Below are 13,509 nucleotides of genomic sequence, written 5' to 3'. Positions count from 1 at the left end.
TGTGCATTTTTGGGGTTGGGAGAGGGCAGCATTGGGTTCTGTCTTCCAAGCCTGGCCCTGGAGGTGTGTGTTGGGCACCTGCTCTGCTCAGATCACTGGGCCCTGTTCCTACAAGCCGAGTGACTGACAGGGCACGATGTGCTGGGAGCATTTCCTGTCCTTTGGTCCCCGTAGTATCTGCCAGCCCCGCCCAGGCTAAGGCAAGCCCACAAAGGCACGTCAGAGGAGTGACAGTGGTCGTTCTGTGGGTCACCCCCTAAGAGCACCCTGAGGTGGCTTCTGTTTTGGGGTTTAGATCCCCCCAATCCTGTCTCTAGCCCTCAGGCCAAGGTCATTCCCACCGTGGGCAGAGCTTACTCCAGGTGCTGTGGGGAGGTGAATGAGAATGGACACACCTGGTCCCAGCTGGCAGGGCATCATGGGCAAGTGGAGATGCCCTGAGCCTGGGGTTCTAGTCTTGGCTCCGCAGCTTAAAGCCAAGTGACTTTGGGAGAACCACTCCCTCCCTCTGGTTCTTCCTCTGTCCTCCCCACTTCACAGGGTTAATTCAAGACAATCATGCATGTTGGCGATGCATAGAGAGAGAGGGTGGTTCAGGATGGTGGGTGGGCTTGACTGGGTAAGCAGACAGGCAGGGGTCCAAACCTCAACTCCCCCTTGACTGGCGTCTTGGGAAGCCCACTTAACCTCCCAGCTGCCTCGTCTATGAACCTGTGGTGGGAATATTGCCCTTCCCGGAACCGTGTGGTACACACATAGGGCTCCATATGACACCCCTCTCCTCCACTCAATGACCAGCCCGGAATCTGTGAATCCTCGAAATAAAACCATTGGGAATGGAACCCCGGATCCAGTGTGGAGACTCAGGGCCCCTGTTGGGCTTTGGAGTCACACAGGGCACTACTGGCAGGATGGGGGGACTCCCTCCCACCCCTGTTTGTGGTGGGCATCCATGATGAAGTAGGGCAATACATTGGGGGTGGGCTGCTCAAAAGATGGGAGTACTGGGGTATAGAGGAAGGGAGGTGCCAGGGTGCAGGGGTGAGTGTGAGGAGGCAGGTAAAGGGGCAGCTGGCTGCAAAGGAAGGATGGGGAAACTGAGGAGCAGGGCCACTGTCAGGAAGTGACCAGTGGGGTCCTGTGTGCATGTTCTTCTGTGGCATGTCTTCCCCTTCTACAGATGGGAAAACTGAGGCCCAGAGGGGCTACAAGATGGACTGCCTGTGCCGCATAGCTTGTAAGGGGCAGTGTGGGGAGCCGCTGCCTGTCCGACTCAATGGCACGTGCTGGTTCCATGGTACGCAACACTTCTGAGAATCCCGGGGGCTTAAAGGCAGCCACCGAAACCGGGATTGGATCCAATAAGGGAAAGAGAGTTGGAGAATTTTTACAATGAAAGAAGTCTCTGAGGTCACCTGGCCCAGGCTTTGTCACTTCCCTGAGGGGAAACAGAGACCCAGAGAGGGGATGCAAGGGGTGTCAGGTCACACAGTGAGCAAAGCAGAGTGAGAGTAGCACCCCAGCTCTCTGGTCCAGCCCTGGGCTAGTAGGACCCCCACAACACATCCCAAGACACCCTGGGCCGGCATTGATTGCTGGGGCCTTTTGCCGTCAAGGCTGTCCTGTGGGCTGACTCACAGCCTGGGGACGCAGCCGTCACAAGGCTGTCTGTGCCAAGGCCCCGCTGGGCCCTGAGGCTCCAGGAACGAGAGCCGGGTTCCCGCCGCCCAGCCTGAGTCACGACCGACTCGCGTTTGTGTGTTTTTCTCTCGGCCCCACACCCCCAGAGCTGGGTGGGAACTCAAGCGGCACCCAGTGGAGTGAGTCGACCCCGGGCTGAATAATCCTGATCCGGAGTGGGGAGTCGGACGGGACCTGGAGTGATGAAATCCAGAGGGGAGCCCGCAAGTCAGCAGCTGGGAGGCCCCGCCTGCCCCGGTGTGTATAAAAGTTCCCGGGGTTTGAGCAGCCCCAGCATCCTCCCAGCCTTCCTGAGCACCTCTCTCTCCTCGCTGCTGACTTGCTCGCTCACTCACTCACCTCCCTCCTCGGCACCATGACCACCTGCAGCCGCCAGTTCACCTCCTCCAGCTCCATGAAGGGCTCCTGTGGCATCGGCGGTGGCTCCAGCCGCATGTCCTCTGTCCTGGCCGGAGGGTCCTGCCGGGCCCCCAGCGCCTACGGGGGCCTGTCGGTCTCCTCCTCCCGCTACTCCTCCGGGGGGGCCTGCGGCCTGGGAGGCGGCTACGGTGGCGGCTTCAGCAGCAGCAGCAGCTTTGGTGGGGGCCTGGGTAGCGGCTTTGGTGGAGGGTACGGTGGTGGCCTGGGTGCTGGCTTTGGTGGTGGCTTTGGTGGTGGCCTCGGTGCTGGCTTCGGTGCTGGCTTCGGTGGTGGTGATGGCGGCCTCCTCTCCGGCAACGAGAAGCTCACCATGCAGAACCTCAACGACCGCCTGGCCTCCTACCTGGACAAGGTGCGGGCCCTGGAGGAGGCCAACACGGAGCTGGAGGTGAAGATCCGGGACTGGTACCAGAGGCAGCGGCCCAGTGAGGCCAAGGACTACAGCCCCTACTTCAAGACCATCGAGGACCTGCGGAACAAGGTGCGCAGGGCAGGTGGGCGGCGCTGGGAGGTGGACCGTTGAGAGAGGTCATGGCTGCAGTGGTCCTTAAGAAGCCACTTTCTAGCATCTTTATTTTACAGACAGGGAGACTGAGCCCACCTTGGGGGAGAGGCCACAGGCCACTCAGAATTGGTGGCAGCATCGAGGTGTCTGAGCTGGGTCTGGAGCTCTGACTCTCTTATCCTCTCTGCACTCTCAGCTTCTCTCATCCTGGGACAGAGGATGGGGGGACAGTAAAGGGACTGGGGGACATCCCTCCTCATACCCTGAGCTGGGTGGAAAAGACACCCAGGTTGGCTGGAGGACTTCACCTGCCAGCCAGGCGACTCTCAAGAGTGGGGAGATACCTTCTTCCCCTCTCTGCTCTTCCCCCCCGAGCAGCAGTCTTGGCTGACAGGCCTGTCCCTCCACTCTGTCTGCAGATCATCGCTGCCACCATCGAGAATGCTCAGCCCATTCTGCAGATTGACAATGCCAGGCTGGCAGCGGATGACTTCAGGACCAAGTGAGTAACCACCGTGGCGGGCTGAGTGTGGGGCAGAGGGCAGGAGGCAAGTGCTGGGGCCGCTGGCCTTGAGCCTCAGAAGCCTCCTGGACGGAGCCTGATGCCCCGACCTCCGTCCTGCCAGGTACGAGCACGAGCTGACCCTGCGCCAGAGCGTGGAGGCCGACATCAATGGCCTGCGCCGGGTGCTGGATGAGCTGACCTTGGCCAGGACCGACTTGGAGATGCAGATCGAGGGCCTGAAGGAGGAGCTGGCCTACCTGAAGAAGAACCATGAGGAGGTGAGGGCTGCTGCTGGTGTGGCTGCCCGGGGCTGGCTCAGGAGCCAGGAAAGGGGTCAGCTGAGCTGACCACCTCCCACCTCCCCTTCCTAGGAGATGCTTGCCCTGCGGGGTCAGACTGGTGGGGACGTCAGTGTGGAGATGGACGCCACCCCCGGTGTGGACCTGAGCCGCATCCTGAACGAGATGCGCGACCAGTACGAGCAGATGGCGGAGAAGAACCGCAGAGATGCGGAGGCCTGGTTCCTGAGCAAGGTGGGGCTCAGGCCCTCCGTCCTCCTGCGGGACTGCCCAGCTCCGAGCAGGAAGCACCTCTGGAGTGCCTCCCACCTGCTCTTCTTTGCTCTTGCAGACTGAGGAACTGAACAAAGAAGTGGCCACCAACAGCGGGCTGGTGCAGAGTGGCCGCAGTGAGGTGACCGAGCTCCGGAGGGTGCTCCAGGGCCTGGAGATTGAACTGCAGTCCCAGCTCAGCATGGTATGAAGGACCCTGCCCAGCCCCCATCCCCAAATCCCCAGTAAGGGCCACCAGCCCCTTAACACTGCCACAGTACAGTTCTGCCTCTCACAACCCAGGAGTGGGACTGGAGGGATCATTCTATCCATTATACAGACATGGAAATTAAGGCCCAGACAATGGAGTAACTTTTCTCCACATTGCCTGGCCCATCAGTAGCCCAGCTGGAGTCACAATCCATGTACCTTGTGAGACACGCCCAGGGGCCTGAGGGGACAATAGTGACCACCTCTGTTGACTCTCCTTCTCCCGCTCACAGAAAGCATCCCTGGAGGGCAGCCTGGAGGAGACCAAAGGCCGCTACTGCATGCAGCTGTCCCAGATCCAGGGTCTGATCGGCAGCGTGGAGGAGCAGCTAGCCCAGCTGCGCTGCGAGATGGAGCAGCAGAGCCAAGAGTACCAGGTCTTGCTGGACGTGAAGACGCGGCTGGAGCAGGAGATCGCCACCTACCGCCGCCTGCTGGAGGGCGAGGATGCCCAGTGAGTGCCCCCCCTTCTGTCCCCCAGACCCTTTAGCCCCACGGCAGCTCCCAGCACATCTAACCGCTCTGCCTTGTGTCCCCCACAGCCTGTCCTCCCAGCAAGGGTCCAGCCATTCCTATTCTTCCCACAATGGTAAGGCTCCTGAGGGTCCTGGGCCCCTCAGAGACCCCAGCTGTCCCTGTGTGGGGCCTCTTAGCTCCCAATGCCATTCTCACCCCCTCCTCTCTCTCCCACAGTCTTCTCCTCCTCTTCCTCCTCCTCCTCCGGCCACCAGACCAGGCCCATCCTCAAGGAGCAGGGCTCATCCAGCTTCAACCAGAGCCAGGGCTCCAAGCACTGAGCTGCCTTCTCCAGAGCCTCCTGCCCCCCGCCGGCCCCAGCCTCCTGACGGCCTGGGCCAGGGCCCTGTTCTCCCAGCGCGATGCCCTGCTGTCTCCCCTTCCCCTCCGCTGGTGGTGGGCTAATAAAGCTGACTTTCTGGTTGATGCAAACCTGTGTGGTCTCTGTTCTTGGGAGGGGGATTGAGGGGTCCTAATGGGAGGGGGATTGAAGGTGTCTCCCAGGGACCTTCTGGGACCTCAGTCAGAGGGGTCCAGGAAACAGCAACACTCAGAAGCACTGGTAGGGTCTTTTTAGAAAAGCCCTCTGCTAGCAAGTGTGTGGGAGGTGGGGACACAGGACAGGAGGGAGCTCCCGGGCGCTGACAGCCACCCTGGGAGGTGGGTGTGGTCAGGCCCGTTTTGGAATGGAGACAACCCTGCCATTCAGAGAGGTTGAGTAACTTGCATAAAGTCTGCACGTAGTAAGAGGTGTGACTGTTGTTCACACTGGGTCTGTCTGTCTGTCTGTCTGAAGGCTGTGCTTTTTTTTTTTTAATGCCACTCACTCTTTTTAGGTCTTTTACCCCAATGACTCCAAAGCTTGAGCTCTTAACTCTACCTTTTGGCCCCTCACACTTGTCCAACAAGTTCTGTGTTGGATGGTGGGAAACAGAACCTTCTGCATTGGGATTGGGTCCATGGTTAGAATGGAAGTTTCTTCTCCCAATCTGTTCCTCTTCATCACTCCAATTAGCCCCTTCTTTCTCATTTCCCTCGGACAGGGGCCTGAGGCCAACGAGCCCCCTAGGAAACATCTGTCACTCATGCCCTCCTCTTCATCCCCACACGACCACCCCCGCATTCAGACCCGCTTCCTCTCTCCCAAGAACTAGGCACGGCCCCCTAAGCAGGACCCTCGCTATCCATCTCTCTCACTCCCATTTCTGCCTGATGGCCCTTCTAGCAAGAATACAGTCAAGATCAAGAACAAGGATGTTGATCAGGACTCCTCTGTTTAACCACCCATGATATTCCTTTTACCTCTTGACCCTCTGTCTCAACCCACTGTGGTGTTTTCCCATCATGCCCTGCTCTGCACACAGTAGTCAACCATCCTGCCCCACACCTCTCACTTGCTCTGGGTGCCTTCTATATTTAAAAAATTCAATTAACAAAATCAAAGTTATGTATGTGTCACATAATAAGTGTTTTTATGGAAAAGAACCATCCTCAGGCTGTGTCATGTGCCTCTGTTCCCACCTTCCACTTTCAGCTCCTAGCTATTACTTTTGGCATTGGCCTTATTTCTAAATCACAGGCTTATATAATCATTTCTTGGTTGTTTTTTTTTTTTTTTAGTTTTAGTTTTTAAAAAAGATGTTATTTATTTTGAGAGAAAGAGTGGGGGCTGGGCAGGAGGAGAGTCAGTGGGAGAGGGAGATAGAGAATCTTGAACAGACTCCACGATGAGCCTGGAGCCTGATGTGGGGATTGATCCCATGACCCTAGGATCATGACCTGAACTGAAACCAAGAGTTAGATGCTCAATCAACTGAGCCACCCCGGTGCCCCTCAATTTTAGCTTTTAACTTCTTGACTTCCTGCTGTGAAGGTGGGGGATTCAGCTCTCTTATACAACATTGCCCTTCCCTCCTTCTTCCTACTCTCTCAATAATATATCCATATTTTCACTAGAGAAATGTTTAATTTTACATTATCATGACTATTTAGCTATTCTTTATAGTCAAAAATATTTTATACTATTTTACATTTCTTTGGAATAAATATCTTTTTTAACTTGCTGAGGTTTTCTGTGTACCTAACCTAAATGTATTCCCTAGTTTACTGCCAGAAGTATAGATCTCCTAAAATGTTAAAACACTGAATATTCTATCAGTTTTATCTTCTTGAAGGTATTTCTCTTGGAGCCCACTGTCCTGCTCCAGCAAGTTCTGGGTGCTTTCTGTGCCTCCTGCCATCCTGAAATCTTCCTTCACTGTCCTTTTGGACATCCCTTCTTTCTGTGTTGCTTCTCCCTTTCTGGATCCCATGTCTCCCTTCTTCTTTTCTTACCTCTTCATTTTCATGAAACACATCCTCTGGCAATTTCCTGAGACAGGATGTGTAAACTTTTCATGTCTGAAAACATCATTAGTCTAACTCCCATTCTTGATGGATAGTTTGGTTGGGTATGGAATTCTAGGTTGCAAAGAGTTTCCCCCTCAGCACTTTGAAGATATTGTGTCACTATTTCCTGGCTTCCAGTGTTGTTACTGAGAAGTCTAATGCTGTTTTGATTCTAGATATTTGATGCTATCTGATTCCTGCTCCTTCCCCCAGAGCTTTTAGGCTCTTCTCTTGCTCTCTAGCCAGCTGCACTATCACATCTTCCGCCTCCCTGTGGTTGTGTTTGATCTGTTGGATTGGGCACTTGACAGCATCTTTCAGTGTAGAAATTCATGTTCTTCAGATAATTTCCAGGAAATTTTCTATTTATTTCACAATTTCCTCCCCTCTATTTTTCTGTTTCTGGAACTCTTCTTTTTGCTATGTATTTCATTCTGTTTTTCATCCAACTTCCCTTTTTTTCCAACTTTCTGAGCTTTTCTTAAACTTTGCCATCCAATCTTATTACTTAGTTTTTAAAATGTTGGATACATTTTAGTAACTCTGGATGCTTTTAAAAAATAGTCTCTTGTTTCAAGACACAATATTTCCTTTTACCTTGTTGAGCTATAGATCATGGCTTTTTTTTTTCAAGATTTTATTTATTTATTTAACAGATAGAGATCACAAACAGGCAGAAAGGTAGGCAGAGAGAGAGATAGGAGGAAGCAGGCTCCCTGCTGAGCAAGGAGCCCAATGCGGGACTCGATCCCAGAACCCTGAGATCATGACCTAAGCTGAAGGCAGAGCCTTTAACCCACTGAGCCACCCAGTTGCCCTGATCATGGATTTAATAATTCTTTCATTTCCATCATCATTTCAGATTCCTCTCAGCTGCCTTTTTCCTGATTTGTCTTATCTCTGTCCTTTATGCCAGAAGCTTCCCTCAAAGTCTGTGTTTCTTGATTTTTGGTTAATATTTAAGAGTGAGTCACTAAGAAGCTGATTGGAAGGTGAGTGAGTGAGTGTGTGTGTGTGTGTACACAGTATAGGGGCTTTTCCCTTGCTGAGTCTCACTGTAGAATAATCTGGTGGAGAATATGTTATTTTATTGGGAAACCTCAAATGTCAGTATATGTAGGCCTTTTCTCTTGGGTAGGGTCTTCCTCAGGAGAGATGCCTCTAATTTTCGGCCTGGCTTACCAGCTTTTAGGAAGCTATGTGGAGGAAGGGGACTGAGAGGGTCTCAGTTTCAGTTAATCTGACTTAAATCAGTTTATTACCCCACCCCTAGCTGTGCTTGGTCCTTCAGGGTTTAGTCCCTCTGGGTAAATCTCCAGAGTACACCTCCAGTTTCTCCTGGGGTAAAGGAGGAGTGGTTGGAATCAGGTGGGGTTGGGGTAAAAAGGAGCTATGGAGGTATCCCTACTTTTTATACAGACTTTTGACCCACCTGCCCTCCACCTTCAGAGGTGCCTGGTGCCTCTTATTCCAGAGGCTTCCCAGGGTCCTGTTGTGTGAATCTGCTTGCTTCTTGGCTTCTCCTAGAAAAGTACCAATACACTTTTTTTGTTTGTTTTCTAGATCCCCAAATATTGTTACTGTAATCCCTTCTCTTATTCTCCCAATACATGTTTTATCCACTTACACTAATTTTAGGGGTGCTTAGAGGGGTGGTGATAAATGACGCAAAGTCCCTGTTATACCTGGCAAAATATTTTTCATCTTTCAAGGCTGCTGAGCCTGATTCATCACTCTGTAATGCATGATCATTGTTGGTTGTTCAGCAAACATGTGTCCTTATTTATGGTCATTGATACTGTCTTCTGGCCCATAGGTGAGGTTATGACTCAGATTGAACCCCAAATCCCAACACCCAAAGGCAACCACTAATGACATTTTGGTGAGTTTCTGTCATATATATATATTACAGATCTGTCTGTTTTTCTATCTATCTATCTATCTATCTATCTATCTATCTATCCATCTACAATCACACTATATCACATTGTATTCAATTTTATTAATATTTTAAGGGAAGTACTTTCCTATATTATTAAAAGTGTTACACATTTCAATGCTGTTTCTGCTGTTTTTATTTTGTTGTTGTTGTAAATTAAAATATTACAGCAATAACCTCTTTCTGCACAAAGCTTTTATAAATATTTTGCATTATTTTCTTAGGCTTGATTCCCAGAAGTATAATTATTAGATGAGCAAATAACGACTGTTTCAAGGGTCTTGACTTGTACTGTCCAGTTCATTTCAAGAGAAGTGGTACCACTTTACATAATTTACCAGCAGGGAATGAGAGTACCTGTTTCAAAACCTGCTCACCAAATTGGAGTATTATCTTTTTAAAAAATCTCTGTTGTTAATGAATTCATCTGTCCCTTTCAAAGGTGACCTTATGAAGGGACCCTCACATAGAGATAGAGTCTGGTCCGGGTTGCTCAAAGACTCCTGAACTAGATCACTTGCTTATGAGTTGTTCAGTAACAAGACGTCAGAGCAGAGGATGCAGAATGTCCTTTACCTAAAAAGGCTGTCTGTGCCTGCGTCTTCATGGTGCCTATTGCCACCAGTGAACTGGTGGAACTCTGCAAATAAAGGCCTCCTTTGACGGATGAGGAAAGGGAGGCTTCAACTAATTAAGGGAAAAAAAAATACTTTGTTAGGGTCTCCTAGCTAGTTAGTAAAACCACCTGAGAAGAAAGCATGTTTCTCCTTTTCATTGTCATATCATGTGGAGACAAAACATGAACCCCTTCTAAAATGTTTTTTTTTTTAAAGATTTCATTTATTTATTTGACAGAGAGAGAGAGAGATCACAAGTAGCCAGAGAGACAGGCAGAGAGAGAAGGGGAAACAGGCTCCCCGCTGAGCAAAGAGCTCGATGCAGGGCTCGATCCCAGCACCCTGAGATCACGACCTGCGCCGAAGTCAGAGGCATTAACCCACTGAGCCACCCAGGTGCCCCTTAGGTTTATTTTTATTTTTATTTATTTATTTATTTATTTATTTATTTATCTATCTTTTTAACAGACCGAGATCACAGGCAGGCAGAGAGAGAGGGGGAAGCAGGCTCCCCACTGAGCAGAGAGCCCGATGCAGGGCTCCATCCCAGGACCCTGGGATCATGACCTGAGCTGAAGGCAGAGGCTTAACCCACTGAGCCACCCAGGCGCCCCAAAACATGAACTCTTTTTAAAGGAAGGCATCAAGGCAGAAATGTGAGCTTCTCCTTCAATAAGGGAACTAGCTTTGCCCTCTGGAAATGACTTGCTGCTTGGATGCCCCAAGCCCAGATTCAAGTCCCAAATCAGTCCCAAATCAGACAGCATTTTGCTCTTGCCTGGCCTTTCCCATTTCCTAAGATCATGGCACCTGTGATGAGGAGGTTGTGTGCTCCCGAATGTTCCTTGTAACTTCATTTTGAACACACCCTCAGATTCTTTAGGCTTGAGTTAGTGTCAAAGTTTGTGAAATATTGTTTTAGATAATTGCATAAAGAGCTAAAACAATGGCTGGAGTGAGAATTAATGATAGCCCATAAAGTGTATCTGCTGATGTAAATTAATGAGTGGTAAGTGCGTCAGGTTTTGCCTTCTTTGGGCCCATTGTTTCCAAGGGCTATAAAAAGCACAGGGTCCCTCCTAGTGTCTGAGATAAGCCATTTCTTATGTTTGTCTTCCCACCTCTGAGGCTTGTTGTTTAAAACCTTCTGACAGTTCCCTGAGACATAAACACGAATGAAGCTTTTTGTTTTGCTGGTCCCCACAACCTTAGCACCCAGCACATCTGGGACACTTAGTAAGGATTTGTGGAGTCAGGCCTTAGATTTGGACTACAGACCTCTGCTCTTCCAGGTTTCCATGGACTCAGAAGCAAGCCTCTTCTCTTCTCTTCTCTTCTCTTCTCTTCTCTTCTCTTCTCTTCTCTTCTCTTCTTCTCTCCTCTTTTTTTCTTTTCTACTCTCCTCTCCTCTCCTTTCCCTTCCCCGCCTTTCTCTTTCCTTCCCTTCCTTTCTCCTCTTTTTCTCTTTCTTTCTTTCTTTCCCTCTTCCTTCCTTCCTTTCTTTCTTTTGATTTAAAAAAATATTTTATTTATTTGACAGAAAAAGAAAGAGATCACAAGTAGGCAGAGAGACAGGCAGAGAGAGAGGGGGAAGCAGGCTCTGCTCAGCAGGGAGCCCGATGCAGGGCTCGATCCCAGGATCCTGAGACCATGACCTGAGCCGAAGGCAGAGGCTGAACCCACTGAGCCACCCAGGTGCCCTGGATTTCATTTACTTATCTGCAAGAGTGCATGCACATGAACAAGGAGGGAGGGGCTGAGGATGCAGGGCTCGATCCCAGGACCCTGAAATTGTGACCTGAGCAGAAGACAGATGTTCAACCGTCTGAGACACCCAGGTTACCCAGAAGCAAGTTTCTTGAGGACAGGCTTCTCTGGATTCCACATGCCCCTTGTCGTGTTGGTACAAGGCAGCCACCATGGTAGGTGTTGATGAGATGCATGGAAGAGAAAGAAGTTTCTTCCTGAGCCATGAGAGGATGGGAGCCTGGTCTTGCCAGAGCTGAGGCACCAAGGCTTCCTCTGATGTGCTGGGTGGTCACTGCCATGGATGGATGTAGCTCTGTGCCCCCCTTCCCTCAACAGTCCAGGACCCCTTCAGGGCTTTGAAGAGGTCAAGAGGTGTTAAAGCAAAGATGTCAGCTGTTTAGAAAGAGAGTCCATTTCTGACTCGACTCCCTGAGAACACATCCCTGGGGCGCGGGGTCCCTTCCTGTCCTGTGATTATAGGATCGTTACACATAAAACAGGAAGCTTTTATCTGCCATATGGATAGTGTGATAATGTAAAAAAAAATACAAAAACCAAACACATTCATCCATTGTTCGGTTCCCAGAGTCTTCTCTCGGGCTCCTTTCTGGGTTCGTTACGTGTGAGTACACATCCCAGATGATTTTCAAATGATCAAAGGGCTTTATTATTAAATGAATTAAAAAAATAGAAACAAAAGGGCGTAGGTGCAGGGATATTTATCACTGCATTGTTTACAGTGACCAAAAAAGGAAAACAAAGGTAGTATACAGTTGAGTACATAGGGGTTTGCTCATACTATGGAGTATTAAGCAGCCACCAGAGTCAGGAAGTTGGAGCTGTGTAGGATGGCAAAGAAGAGATTTTTCAAGGTTTTTGGGGAAAGGGAAATATGCGCAGGATGCAGAAAAGAACAGGTAGTAGGCTGACCTCACTTGTGTGAATATGTATGTATTCACACTCATGTGTGAATTTATGTGAATGCATACGAGCACCGCAAATACGAAGGGGTACATATGTTATTAACACGGGTTACCTTGGGGTTAGGGTGGGAGGCTAGGTGGGTGTAATGGATAGTAGAGGGAATGAAGAGATCCATGAAAATAGGAAAGAAAAAAAAGAGTGCATCCAATTTTATACATATCTATAAAATTGTGTGTATGTGTGTGTAGGAACAAAAAAAGTACATAAAAAATTTAAGAACTATAAAATCAGTTCATTTGTTGAATACCACATTGGTTTCCTAGTTAACAACATGGGCGCCTGGCTGGCTTTGTTGGAAAAGCCAGCAACCCTTGATCTTGGAGTTGTGAGTTCAAGCCCTGTGCTGGGTGTAGAGATTACTTAAAATAACTTTAAGAAAAAGAATAAAAAACTAGATTGTACACACCAATATCCTGGACTGCCAATTTTATATTACCATGTAGTAGATTTTTTTTACCATTTTAATAATTTTTAAGTATAGAGCTCAGTATGTTAAATATATTCACAATATTGTACAACAGACACAAGCTCTATGCTCACTAAATCTCAATTCCCTTTTCTCCCTTGCCCCAGTCCTTGCTAACAAACTTTCTCATTTCTGTTTCTTTTTTTTTAATTTAAAGATTTTATTGATTTATTTGACAGACAGAGACCACAAGTAGGCAGAGAGGCAGGCAGAGAGAGAGGGGGAAGCAGGCTCCCCATGGAGCAGAGAGCCCGATGCGGGGCTCGATCCCAGGACCCTGGGATCATGACCTGAGCCGAAGGCAGAGGCTTTAACCCACTGAGCCACCCAGGCACCCCTCCTCTTTTCAGTTTCTATGCTTCTGACTACTTTAGGTACTTCACGAGTGGAATCGCACGGTATTAATTCTTTTCATGACTGCCTTATTTCACATAGTGTAATGTTCCTTAGGGTTCATTTGTGTTGTAGCCTGTGATACCATCTAATAGATTTTAAATTAACTATGTATTTAGATAACAATATGACTACACAAATCAAAAGTGATTACCAAAAGGGGAAAAAAATCCCCCAACAAACCCTAAAGTTAGACTGTATTCCCTCGCAGAAGGTAATGTGGCATAGTGGAAGGAGGCAAGAGGTCAACCTGGGATTGAGCCTGGAGTATGACCTTGGCTGATCCCTTCATCTCTGAATTTCAGTTCCTTTCGTGAATTTAGGGTGTTAGTATCTACCCGAAGGGAACCCGTTATTACATTTGATTCTTGCAGCAAGGCTGGGGACAGACAGTTGTGTCCTTCCTCCTAAGGCTGAGTTGGAGCAAATGGCTCCTTCCTGCCTGCTCTCTGCCAAGACTCCTTGCTATGTCCCTGCACCATATTCATCCTATTTTAAAGATTTA

At 49.4% G+C, this 13,509-nt stretch overlaps 1 protein-coding gene across 1 annotated transcript; it reads left to right on the top strand.

Moving 5' to 3' along the window:
* Nucleotides 1–2,056: 2,056 nt before the first annotated feature.
* KRT16 (keratin 16) lies at nt 2,057–4,410 on the top strand. The gene is made up of 6 exons (XM_045985411.1): nt 2,057–2,602; nt 3,046–3,128; nt 3,253–3,409; nt 3,503–3,664; nt 3,762–3,887; nt 4,186–4,410. Exons 1-6 carry the CDS (start codon nt 2,057–2,059, stop codon nt 4,408–4,410), a joined length of 1,299 nt encoding a protein of 432 aa, XP_045841367.1.
* The last annotated feature ends 9,099 nt before the right edge of the window (nt 4,411–13,509 follow it).

The sequence above is a fragment of the Meles meles genome, chromosome 18 (genome assembly GCF_922984935.1).
Source record: "Meles meles chromosome 18, mMelMel3.1 paternal haplotype, whole genome shotgun sequence".
NCBI classification, from domain to species: Eukaryota; Metazoa; Chordata; class Mammalia; order Carnivora; family Mustelidae; genus Meles; species Meles meles.
Note: the sequence above shows the minus strand (reverse complement) of the source record. Positions and strands in the feature narration are given on the sequence as shown.

Bases quoted from the DNA above. Each gene is read 5' to 3' on its own strand.
- KRT16 (XM_045985411.1), top strand. From the start codon at position 2,057: ATGACCACCTGCAGCCGCCAGTTCACCTCCTCCAGCTCCATGAAGGGC. The intron at 3,410-3,502 runs GTGAGGGCTGCT...TCCCCTTCCTAG, and splicing joins TGAAGAAGAACCATGAGGAG to GAGATGCTTGCCCTGCGGGG. The intron at 3,665-3,761 runs GTGGGGCTCAGG...TTGCTCTTGCAG, and splicing joins AGGCCTGGTTCCTGAGCAAG to ACTGAGGAACTGAACAAAGA.